The sequence below is a fragment of the Stegostoma tigrinum genome, chromosome 19 (genome assembly GCF_030684315.1).
Source record: "Stegostoma tigrinum isolate sSteTig4 chromosome 19, sSteTig4.hap1, whole genome shotgun sequence".
NCBI classification, from domain to species: Eukaryota; Metazoa; Chordata; class Chondrichthyes; order Orectolobiformes; family Stegostomatidae; genus Stegostoma; species Stegostoma tigrinum.
Genome location: NC_081372.1, coordinates 28,994,386 through 29,007,562, shown reverse-complemented (window position 1 = coordinate 29,007,562; position 13,177 = coordinate 28,994,386). Strand labels below are relative to the sequence as shown.

Here is a 13,177-nt window from a genome sequence, read left to right as displayed (position 1 = left end):
AAAAGCAAAGAAGTGAACTACTGCTCCATGTTTATAAGAAATTGACTTTTGGTTTTCATTTATGCAGTTAATTTCTACAAATGTTAATGGTGTTTGTAGGACAATGGTTCAAAATTGTGGTTTGCTGAAGGGAGTAAATTGTCTTGGATAAAGCAATTATGTTCGAAGATTTTATCTTTGTTTGTCATCAGCTGGTAATGGAGAATATAAAGCATGGAAACACAGGCCTGCTTATGTTGTGTAACCATAAGACCATAAGAGATTTGAGCAGAATTAGGTAATTTGGCCTATTGAGTCTGGTCTATCATTTGATTGTGGCTGATGTGTTTCTCAACCCCGTTCTCCTACCTTCTCCATAACCCTTGATAGCCCTATTAATTAAGAACCTGTCTTAAACCCATTCCATGACTTGGCCTCCTGAGCCTTCTGCAGCAATGAGGTCTGCAAAGAAACTGAAGGAATTTGGAGTCTTGGAAGCAAAACAAACCAGTAAATAAAGTGGAGCAATGCATGAGACGAATGCTAATTGAATTTTTTTTTGATGAGTGACAAATCCTGTAGTTTGTCACAATAAATTGCTGAATAGTAAACTTATCCATAGCCACCCATATTTATACCCTTTTCTGTCATTTTATTTTACTTTACTCTTCTCCAGACATAATTAATTTTTTTCTTCAATCTGTTTTGCTGAACCTTTAACCTGTACAGAATCTTTCTTTATATTTGTTTTGAGTTTTCCTCCATATTTCTTTCTCTCTCCTTTGCATGTTCTACATGTTGAAAACTACCTGCAGTACTGTTTGGCCTTTTTACCCCTTCTATTACCAGTTACTATCCCATCAAGGCACAGTGTAAGATTCCAACTTGTAGTCTCTATATATTCTGCTTTTAAAAAAAAAGCTTTACTTGAATATTTGAAAGTAAATCTAATGTTATGCATAATATCCAAAATTTAAATGCAGGTACAAGAAGACGCATGCAACACTTTCCACTGCTGGATCTAAGACCTCCAGTGCCATTTCCAGCGTTGGCTCAGCTCTTAGCAAGACTCTGGGAGAGATTAAGTAAGTTTGCTTTAGATGGGCCATTAGAATTGTATAAAGTTTCCTTGCATGCATTTGACCTAATGCAATGAAGCAGCAATAAATTCACAGTCACTTTCAAGATGCTTATGGGCGCAACCTCTTCCATTATATTACCACTGCCCCTCCACCTCTGCATCTGTTCTGTCAATGAGATGAATTGATGGAAGAGTCTGGAACGTGACCTATGATGTATGATTTACAGAATATGAATATTAAAATATTGCTGTCTACAGCAAATTACTCTTCCAATTTTGTCACATTTCCAGATCACTCTTCTTAGGTTGGGTGATGCATCGGTCCTATTCTTTTGGGGGTTTTCTTCTGTCACATTTTAATACTCAGTGGCTTGTTGAGCCATGTCGGAGTACTTTTAAGAGTCAACCACATTGATGTAGGTCTGAAGTCACATGTAGGCCATCCTGATTCAAGTTGGGACATTGCCTTCTCTGAAAGGCATGAGTGAATCTTAGACCATTTCAGTAAAGCACATCTTATGCCTCATCCCATGATTCCATCGTCCCACTATTTATTCTGGAATTTGAATTGTGTATGAAGTGTAACTGACAATTAACTATCCAGAAATCCATTTTAATCAAGATGTTGGATCTTGAAGTTTCTCCTCTGTGTACTACTGGGTCAAATGTCAATATCTTTTGAAAGCCAATGGTACAAAGTTACAAATAGTTCAATAAATTTTTCCGCTATGGAAAGCAAACAATTGGGGAGGGGCCCATGATTGAGAGAGTGTTTCTATTCACTGGCATTTCTATGTGATTAGTTTGTTTTCCCCTAAATCCTGTATTAAAATACTCTTGCACTGCTTTAGAAATTATTTAATTACGTGTCTAACACAGTTTTGCATTGTTGTGTCCAAATTGCTCAATTATGACCCTAATGTCAAGCTCATTGTGCATGATTTCTCCTAAGAAGCAAGGAGCTTACCATGCTAAAAGTGGTTTTATTTGAATACAAGTATACCACTGGTTTCAAGTACAGAACATTTTGGTAGTAAATTTAAAAATTAGTCTCATTGAATTCTTGATGAGAGCTGTCAATAGCTTCTTTTGATTGTGAATATTCATAATGATCTGAATTTGACCAAGACTACTTTGAAGACTGTTCTTTTAATCGCCTCTGAATTAAACAAATAACCCATCCACATAACTGGTAATTTTACAAATGCAAGGTATTGAGGCAACTATCAATACAGTGATTATGGGAGAAGTTGGCACAGTACCAATTTTCTTTTTCTTTACTTTGATTAGGATTACAATCTTATTAATTTTGTTTGTCTTGCTCCTTGTTCCCTGTTTTTTTTTCCAGTGGTGAAGTAACTGTGATACCATTAGGCATCTTCACGTTATGGATACAGTGAAATTTAAGAGCTAATGCATGAGTGTGCTGGATACAAAATTCTGTTCTACAGCTAAGAACTTGTGTACTCCTGCTGGCACACCTTTTTAAAAATAAGAAAACCTGTTTCCTCCCCAATTTCCACTACTGCACTTCAACAAAAATAACTGAAACAGTATCAATGTTGAAATACTCTCAAGTTTTTATAGGCTAATTTGATTATGAATTTTGTCTGAATCTATTCAGGTACAGATTTTAAAATCATCTTTAAAAATAAAAAAAACTGCTGTAGTGAATAGCGTTCATATTGCTGTGGTTTTCTAAGCTACTCTGATTACTACAGTTTGCTGCTTTGCATGTTAAAACATTAGTTTGAAACTTAGAGCTGCATGCACATTTTGTCTATTCAGGACGCTCTGATCCTCTTTGGTTTTTAATGGATGAATGTTTCCATTTCTAGCACGTAAGTGTATGTAATTTTGCACAAGATTTGACCATTTTCCCAGACGTAACTTTTTTTAAAAAAAAAAGACCCTTTATATTCTGTAAACAGTAAGTACTAAATGTATTCCTCAAACAGTCGTGATAATCAACAGTCATTGATAGGACATTAACTTAAAATGAGCAGAAGATGGCTTACTGATGACAAGTTTGATTGAAAAACGTGTGTTTTCAAAGCCTTATTTTGAACTTCAGGATGTCTGCTAAGTTTTGTGGAAGCAAGGACCTATTATGCTGATAACAGTGTGAGGCTGGAGGAACACAGCAGGCCATCAGAAGAGCGGGAAAGTTGATGTTCCAGGTTGGGACCTTTCTTCAACTTTCCTGCTCCTCTGCTGCCTAACCTGCTGTGTTCCTCCAGCCTCACACTGTTATCATTGACTCGAGCATCCACAGTTCTTTCTATCTGTCAGCCTATTATGCTGTCTCTTTTGAAAGTGATATCCAATGAGCCCTGTTGTTCTACTCTTTTCCCCGTTTTGTTTCTCCTGCCCTGCCATCCTGCAGACAATAGAAGTCCAAATCCCAGCAAGTGGTTACACCATTTATTCCAACTCCTCTTGCCTTTGGCTTTTTTGGCACTTGCATTTATAGATGTATCCTCGAGATACCAACTCACCATGAAACCTTTCCTCCTACTTTATCACAATACTTCATGATTTGTAATGTCATGACAAAATTTTCCCATTGTTATTTCCATGTATGTAAAGTCTTTTAACCCCAGTGCCCATACTATTGAATTTTCTTGCATCCTCTCAAGATCTTGAGACTTCTGGTCAAGTGTGATGTCCAGAATTGATGTCATTACTCCAGATGGGCCCCAAATAATGTATTATATAGCTTCAGTATAACTTTAGTTTTTGTTGTCTGTCCCAGTCCCCCACATATTCTTGTAACTTCCATCGAGTAAAGTCCCAGTCTACTCAGCCTGTCCTCCATAGCCAATTCTCTCAACTGGTGAATGTTTGGCTGCTGCATTCAGATGGTTTTGAGTGACAAGCCGAATTGCCTGTCCTGAGGTTGGTAGCGGCTATCATAAAAGCTTCAGTTTGAGACTGATACCCCAGCTGTTTAGAAATATACATGTAATCACAGAATTAATCACTCCTCAAGGTTACTGATGTTAGCATTGCTTGATGTGTCTACATATCAGAGCAGACTATGAACACTTAGTACAGAAATAGCTTCTTGTTCTAAATTTCTTTCACAGTCTGTATTTTTACATCAATCTTGAACCACGTGGCTGGTATTTTCTTTTTTTTTGTAAGCCCCCAAAATCATTCGGCAAACATAATCTTAATATTGGAGCTATCACAGACAGATCTTTTTAACTCTGTTTTGGCTATAACAGCCAACACTACTACTTGTGACCGTTTGAGGTATAGTCCTGATATTTCTTAATCCTGAGTGATCTGATGCTTTGCAACCTCTGTCTCTCAAGTTGATGTTATTTGTCTGCATTCTATCTGCTCTAGCTGATCAATCTTTCCTATGTTATTGGCTTGTTTCAGGTCTCACCCTTTTTCTCAGTCCTTTAGGTAGGTATGATGAATAGTAGCCTGTTCTCTGGCATAGACTCAAGTCTGACATGAGCCTTTTTTTAACTCATAAATTGGTGAACTTTCTCTTCACCATTGACTTTTGGATCAACTTGTATTTAAGGGTAAATTCCCACAAAGATGATATCTTTAGTATGAAGTATTATTTTGTACAGCTATGGAATTTCAATATAAATTCAGTCAGAGTTGATCTTTAAAATCTGACCCAATACCAGAATATGGAACAAGAATAGGTTTTTCAGGGTTTGAACCTATTCTGCCATTCAGTCAGATAACGGTCTGTGCCTCAGCTGCATGTGTCTATCATATTCCTTGATGTCCTTTTGGCTGTAGAAATGAGGGAGAGAGTTGTTGATTTCCACCCCACCGTTCCTGGTTTCGTTTAAATGTCTGCAGAGATTGTTTCACTTACTAGAAGAAATAGTTTCTCTGTATCTTTGAAATTCCTTCATTTTTGTAGTCTCTCTGATCAACTCTCCCACCAACCATTTAAACTTAAGGGGCTGTATAGCGTTAGTACTTGGCGTGTTTTGAGGAATATACGGAAGGGGGCAAATGTGGCCCTTTTGTATAACTGTCATCGTTATTAATATAAACTGCAGGCATTAATACTCTTGTTTTTAAAAGAAATGATTTTAAGATATTTACTTTCAAAAGCTTCATGTGGAGAACTGTTTTGTTGGAGCACAATTTGTTACACAGCTTTTCATCTTGCCTGAGTGAAATTATTGTTGTATATATAGTTATTGTGACAAAGCAATGCATACTGTACTTATCCATTGTTTAATAACTTGCCAATTGGGCAAGCATTTCCTTTCTTATAACTTGGAGTATTTGTTTATTTCTTAATGCTTCCAAGTAGCAGTTACTCCATACGACATTCAATAAGCATGCCAGCTATGAGGTAATGTATTATTGCATTAACTTGAAATCAGAGCCTTTCTTCCCTCCCCCCCCCCCCCCCCTCTCTTTGGCTGTATTGTTGGTAATACCTGTCCCTTTAATTACACTCAATGACAGCATTTTTGTTTTGTCATTGCATACTTGCACTTCCAAGCCTAGCATTATTGTTGGTCCTTGTGTTTTACTACAGTTATGTAATTTTATTATTTTGAATGTAGTCATTCAGCTAATTCAATAGATAGCATAGTTTTGTTGAATTGTCAATAGTTCTGAGCTAAACTAATTTGGTTTAGTTGTCCAAACATTATACTTTTTTGTTTTCAGGGAATCACCTACTTTCAAATCATTTGAAGAAAGCGTTGGAAATCTAAAGGTATGAAATAGAAGCTAACCTGCCAGCTGCATTTTTAAAGCTTTCCTTCCACTGTAGGGCAAATTCAGTTTGAAAAAAATAGATTCTTGTAAGCTACAATCTCTTATTTTTCTCATTGTGACAAAAAGAATTTCTGTTCAGAAAAAAATTTTGCCTTTTATTACATATTTATTGTTATCTCACTTATTTTTTTAATTGAGCATGTGACCCTTGACATTCAGCAAGGTTTTGGCTGTGACAAAGCGTACATTTCTATGGGATAAAATGTTAACTATTTCTGTGAAACAATAGGCATCAATAACATTCAGGAATATCCTCCTAACATCATGCCAGATTTAAGGACTTTTGCTGACAGAATAAATCAAATTCAGGTTTCATCAGATTGGAATTATGGGATTAAAAAAAAACACATTCCATCTGTTTATAATTGCTTAATTTGTGTTAAAATACTATCTAAAACTTCTATTTTTATTTTAATAGATTATGGGGACTTAATTAGGCCTTTTTTCAGTGAAACCTGCTCATAAGTTTATGTAGGCGTAGCCTTGTAAGGGAACGCTGTATAAAATTCACAAGTCGTTATTTTATATGCACACGAGGCCCTGAAAATAACCTGTTAGAGACTTATAATATTATGTATATCAGAGAAAATATAAAAAACATTTTGGACCTAAAATGTTCATAAACTATACAGTGTGCTATGTACACTGAGTATCTGGGTGTTACCGTTCTGTAAGGGGTGACTTTAACGTGTTTCTTCCATAAGTGTGGTCATGCCTGCAGTTACATTATTTCTGAGCTGCAGAATTCTGAGATGGACTTATTTTTATTCAAAAATCACTAATATGGTCCAAGAGAAATTTATGTCCAAACTGTGTGCTTAGCATTACCAGCCATCCATTAGCTTTAAAAACAAATGCAAAAGAAAATCTCTTTGGGGTACCAGTTAGAAAAAGAATCTCCAAATCTGTCTTCCAGGAGCTTTAGAAGGAATTTGTCCAAGGTATTTAAGCTACTGAGGTGCTTCTGTTAGATGAGCAGTGATGCAGACTGAAGATCCTAGCTCTATCTGAAATTCAAAACAGAATAGTAAATTACTTTTGTTCTTTAGGATAAACTTGAAACAAGTTGTAAAAGCAAAACAAATAGAATTTAAAAATGTTTTGAATTACTGTTTCGACTTTATTTTAAACATACTTTACACCACATTAAATGGAATGCTTCTCCTACTTAGCAGCTGGTGAACAACAAGAGAGAACATAAAGACAGCATGAATACATCAAATCTTGGTAGCCCAGAGTCAGTGAGATGTTTAACTTACACAAGTCACATTGATTGGAGCTTGAAGCAAATTTTCTTAGAGGGTAAACTTTAATCTGAGAACAGCATTGATTGTAATTTGCACTGAATGTTTGTTTCTTGATGGAAAATTACATTTTTAGTTAAAGCACAAGATTTTACTTCCCAACTTGTCTGTTTTATTAAGCTACTTGCCAAATAATTTTATTTGATAACTACTCCATATCCAAGATATGAATATTTGTTTAATGAATTAGTAACAGTCGAGTTTTTCTGTGTTTGCAGTTTTTTAGCAGCAAAACTTAGCCAGTATTTCTTTGAAGGAAAACAGCAAGATCTGAGGGTGAGTTAACCAAAGGTGTGCACATTCACATTTTCTAGGTTACTAGTAGCTGAGACAGTGTGTTAGGACCTGATACTGAAATATCTTCTGCTAGGCAACATATTCTAAGCCAAGACACAGGAAGAGGTTAGAACTGGAAACAGTACATTTTTGGCTTGAATTTAACAATTCAGGGATAGACGGCTTCGTTAGTTGCTTCTGGAAATGTAATAGAACAAAGAATTCTAAGAATTTTTGTCATCGTTCTGACTGTCCAAAATGGTATTTTAAAACTTCAAAATTTTCAGGAATCTCTGGAGTTACCATTGTAACTGCTCCGACCTTATTCTAAATTTAGAGTCTTAGATTAGGTTTATTTTATTTGCTTTGTAGTCTTTTGGGTCATTTGTTTTTCTTTCTTCCCTTCCAATATTTCCTGAAATCTTTCTTAGCTAAGAGACATCACTGCAGACCAGTTTTCAAGTCTATACCAGTGCAACTTAATGGTAGATTGACTCTTCCTATGCATTTTCAGGAAGAAATGACGAACAGATTATTTCTATTTTTTGTTTGTACAATAAAAACTAGAAACCAACAAAGGGAATTTTATTCACCTTCATGCGTTTTGTAACCCTGTATATGCCACCAGTGCCCTTTTTTTTCATATCTTTGTTTAAAAACCCAACTTAAAAATTCATTTGTAGATTAATTTTATTCTAATAGTGCAATACCAAAAGCAGGCTAATGAATTCACTCATTAAGACTTAACTACAAGATTATTAATTTTGTTGTCATGTTCACTCTTCAGTACTTTGTATGAGAGATTTCTGGAATTACTTTAAACTTATTAATGAATTGATCTGATTGTTGTTCTAACATTGTAAGGGGGGGTAAAGCAAATTCTTAGTTATGTACTCTTAGTCAATTTATCAACACTCCATTTCTCACAAGCAGAATTTAAATATGTAATGGTCTCTAGTAAGTTGGTTCCCACTTTCAGCAGGATAGTGAAGGTCTGCTGTAACACACAAAATGGCCACCAGCTTTCTGCACCGATCTAAAAGATAGTGGCTATTTGCATGTGTGTTGCCACCTGCTGGTTGATTTTATATTCTAGATTCTGAAGAAAACTTTTGTTTCATTGAGCACTCCAGACCTTAGCATAAATGCCTTGATTATTCTTAACATCTTAAACATTCAATTAAATCTGAGAAAAGGATAGTATGAGCAGCAACAAATTTAGGAGTTCTAACTCTATATTTTAAGTCGGCCTATCCCCCTCAACCACCACCACTGCTACCACCCATGCACATACCCTCCCATGCCACCCCAAATTGGTCTGAAAGTTGAAGCAGTAAAGAGCTGAATTAATTTCAGCAAGAATGTTGCAATTGCTTTAACTGTCTCTGATTAGAGAGAATAAACATTGGCCAGGATTTGAATGCTATCTACTGCCAACTCCTGTATATCTGCATCGTCATAGTGTGAAGTTAAGATCATGCGTTAGTGTGAGCCCCTAGCATTGTGTGGCCTATAAATACTTTGTGAATGTTTCACATAAGAGGTCTAGTACAGTTTTTTTTCTTCTCTAGACACCAGGATGCTGTTGACTTTGAATATTGTAGTCTCATAAAACTAGATTTTTAAAAACCACAGACAAGAAGGGAACTAAGTTTGTGCCTGAGAGTAATCAAAGTTAATGCAAGTAGGATGTGAAACTGGGTCAGGAGATATGAGTTAAAACGTTTTGTCAAAAAAAAATTGGATTAATATAGATTAGAGCTGTTATTAAACATTAAACTAAAATAGACAATTGAAGCCAAATGGAAAGGAATTGTCTAGAACCATCTTTGTATGTTACATATGCTTCTGGTTTATTATCTCACTTAATACAAAAAAAGGCTGCCAAACTCTCGATTTTTGTCACCTTGACTCTCTTGTGTAACATATATTGGAGAAATGGGCCTTTGGATGTGGACTCTCTCTAGTTTAACATTTTAATTTTATGCTTTATGCATCCATTTAGAGTTTGTTTATCGTAGCAAATAGAAATTGTAGCAGGAAAGATTTGCTTGCTGCTTGTCTGTCTGGTGGGCAGGAGACAGTGCAAACTGGCTCGAAGATTGAGGTTGTAATATCCTCCCTCTGAATGTGGCAACAATTATTGCCAATTATTTAGTTTTAGGCATCTTGGAACAATAGGAAATATTCTTTTCTCTCCATCTTCGGTCCGCCTCCCCCCCCCCTCCCCATTTATTCCAGTTCCCTCCCCCCATCCCCCTCTCTGATGAAGGGACTAGGCCCGAGACGTCAGCTTTTGTGCTCCTGAGATGCTGCTTGGCCTGCTGTGTTCATCCAGCTCCACACTTTGTTATCTAGGAAATATCGGTATGTTTGTGTTACCAGGGTACAAACTCAGTTTAACCTCTTTCTCTTCTGCATATAATGACGGTTTTTGACCAGTTATGGGATAGCTGCAAAGCCTCAGTTATAGTTTTAGCATGGTGTGGTTTAATGCTGCTTTTTGTTTATTAATTTATGATAGTAGATTTGCAAGGTTTTGATGAGTGAGCAGATGTATATTAAGATCTCAATTGCACCTAGCCACATGTTTTTAACAAGGGCATTAAGATGGCAAAATTCAGTTCAGGTATTTTGTAAGAGTTGATTTTTTTTTGGGTATCAATGTAATTTTAGTGTAAAAACAATTAAATCCTTGTCCTCCTTTACTAATCTATAACAACATAAATGCTATTTCGAAAATTAAACAAAATCAACAGTGACACTTGCTGTCAAGAATACATAGTCACAATCATAAATGTTATATTCAGCCTTTAGTGGATCAAGTACTGCTTAGTCTTGTGTAACGTTATGTGGAGCTCATTGTTTCCCTAGTCGTATATTATCCATGTTGATGGCACCACTTAGACGAATTTGAGACTAATCAAAAATGGGTGGTTGACCTGTAATTGGTCCAAGAGAGAATATAGGATGAAAATGTGTGACTAACTGAAACTAACAAACATGTGACAACAGTGAGGTAACAAATTGTTCTCAAGGGAAGCCTGATAATTCTTTGCATGTTTGTTGACATTCAAAATTTATGAAATTAAGGCTCCGGAAGCCTCTGTAATTAAATAAGCATTCTGATGGCATGGAGACAGTGGAATAGTCAATAGATTTTATGGTGGGGAAGTCATGGTATCATCAGTGTTGAAACTCGAGTAGTAGTGAGTTTAGTTTGCAGTTTGTTTTTGGTGTCTCTGGGGAGAAATGTTAGCTGAAGGAAAACAGCATTAAAGCACAAATTTTCAAAAAGAAAACCAATCAGAGCGAAGAGCTGCTATGTGACAACTGTTAACTCTTTGAGATTTTAGGTGTTTGTAAAAATACTGTTGTGACAAGTGGAATAGTGTGAATTTGGATCCATTTCTGGTTGCTGCAGTGTCTCAAACGAAATCTTTCCAATCTTTTTGTTTGGTAATGTACTTTGTATTTTGTTGTTGAATAAATGTTTTATTCTTTGCTGTTGTTTGGTAGTACAGAATTTGAATATTACTGAAAAAGACACTTTCTTCTACTCAGCATGACATTTCACAAAAATACAAAGGCTTAAAATGATTTCTGCGTTTCAATAAAGGAGGCAGTAGTAAACAATTTAAAGTTTATTTCCTAACCATTTGGCTTCAAATATGTTAAAATCCCAATTTTAGACTAATTGTTTACCTTGATGTTATTGGAAGTGTTTTTCCATGAGATACAGATGGTTTCAAAACCCAGGTGAAAACCAGGGACACAGAATCTGGAGTATTGTATAGTGCAAGTTTGAGATTACATTGTTGTAATTGTCATCTGCTTATTTAGATGAAAATGAAAGATCTGCTGGAAGAGCAAGACAATCTTCCACTGTCCAAACATTCAACTTTCAGCAAGATCGTTGGGAATGAAGAAAACCATTTATTTCCTTCCTCAGCCCCTTGAGTCTGCTCCACCATTCAGTTAGATCATGGCTGGTCATCTATTTCAGTGCCAGTTTGCTATATTATTCCACTGATATCACTGGTCTCCAAAAATGTCTATTTCAGTCTTGTATAAGACAGTCATTTGTATCTTCTACCTCCAGAGAGCTGTTGAAATACAAAGATTCACCACCCTTCAAATTAAGAAATTCCTCTATGTTCCTCTATCTCTGTCCTAAATGGCCTGTTTTCTTGTGACCGTGTCTCTGAATTTAGACTCATCAGCTGGCAAAAACATCTACATCCACCCTGTGATGTCAGAATTTTAAGTTTCAATTAAGTCATCTCTTATTTTTTTGAAACTCCAGGGAATACAGACTTACAGAATTCATCCACTTATTTCAGCAGCAATCGGTTTCTTGTTAATTGAGGGTTTTCACATTCGTTACACTGCCTGCAAATCTTCCATCTGTCGTCTCCTCTTCACATGGAAAAGTTTGTCATCAACCCTAAAAATGTTTTGCTAGCTTGAAGCACATCTCCTTATCCTACTTTTGTGTTACTAAAATTCCAAATTTATCATTTATTTTCTTGTATCTCTTCAGTATACTCTCTCTCAAATTTGTCTCTCTTCAGATTCAATCATCATTTTTTTCCAATTTTTCTTTATAATTCAAAACATTTGACAGTTAGGATTGGCTTCATGGGGTTTTTTTAATAATCAGGCTGCATGTCAGACTTGAATGTCTGTCTGGTAACTTGGCAGCCAAAACTTGTATACAATAGTTAATGTGATCTGATTAAAATGCCTGTGATTTGTGTTTTGTTGAACTGTGTAGTTCAACATTCAGTTGACTTTGGTGGCTGTTGCCCAGCATTGATTGATTGGATGTAATCTCTGGTTTAAATCGCTTTCCATTGCCAAGGTGAAGTGAAACTTATGAAAAAAGACTATTTCAGCTACTTTTTTTGTGAAACTTCTGCGTAAACAATGTTGTAGGGATTTTCACAGTCTGCTTAGATTGGTACTTTGGATTTCTCCAAGAGATTGTTAAGCAGAACCTTTGCCCTTCTAAATCTATGCTGCTTGTTACGTGGCTTTTGTACTGATTATTTTATATGGCATCAATTAATGGAGGACCTAGACTGTTCTCCCACTTTTCCAATATAGGCAGGAAATGCTGGAGAAGCCATGTGTCCGGCAGCATCTATGGAAAGAGAAACATTTGACACTTTGAGTCTGATGTGACTTTTCCGAACCCTCGGTAACTCTCATTCATCAGTCTGGGATTAATACTGTTTGTGCATATTTTGAGCTTTATAATGCCATTCAGAAGCTTGTACGTTTGAGATAAAAGTTGTTGAATTTATGTTGGCTTGCAGAGGGAAAGTTGCTAATGACTTATGATTAATTATTTTCTCCAAGTATATTCTTTTTGTATTTACTGTAGCAGACTCTTTGCCTTTTTCTACTGGATTTGTAGAAATTGCTTTTCTTTTTATTTTACTTCATTTATTGAGTATAATATTTTACACTGAACTTGTATTCAGAATGTATTTATCCTAAATGTTTGGGATGTCCTAAGTGGTCAGTTATATCACTTATTCTTGAAGACAATTGGTTCCACCAACAGTAATAAAGTAAAGACAATGGTTTTCATCCACATTAGTCTTTTGTCAAGAAAATTTGGTTGTGAACCAATTTGGAGAAGTTGAGGCCCTACATAAATACAAGTTTGAAATTTATTGGCAACTTTTAGCATGCTTGTTTCAAAACATTGCCAAATATTGCATCTGATATTGTAACAGCACTGTATTTTTCT

General features: G+C 35.8%; 1 protein-coding gene across 10 annotated transcripts in view; it reads left to right on the top strand.

Annotated features, from left to right (window-relative positions):
- tpd52l2b (tpd52 like 2b) overlaps positions 1–13,177 on the top strand; it is a 52,209-nt gene that overhangs the window by 38,065 nt on the left and 967 nt on the right. For 2 of the 10 annotated variants that reach the window (XM_048549931.2, XM_048549929.1), the window contains exons 4-7: positions 963–1,064; positions 4,451–4,477; positions 5,361–5,402; positions 5,726–5,774. In XM_048549931.2, the coding sequence (XP_048405888.1) occupies positions 963–1,064; positions 4,451–4,477; positions 5,361–5,402; positions 5,726–5,774 (220 nt within the window). Of the gene's footprint in view, positions 1–962; positions 1,069–2,848; positions 2,902–4,450; positions 4,478–5,360; positions 5,403–5,725; positions 5,775–7,358; positions 7,417–13,177 lie in introns of those variants that run through there. The other 8 variants (XM_059652798.1, XM_059652799.1, XM_048549930.1 and 5 more) reach the window with 8 other exon arrangements.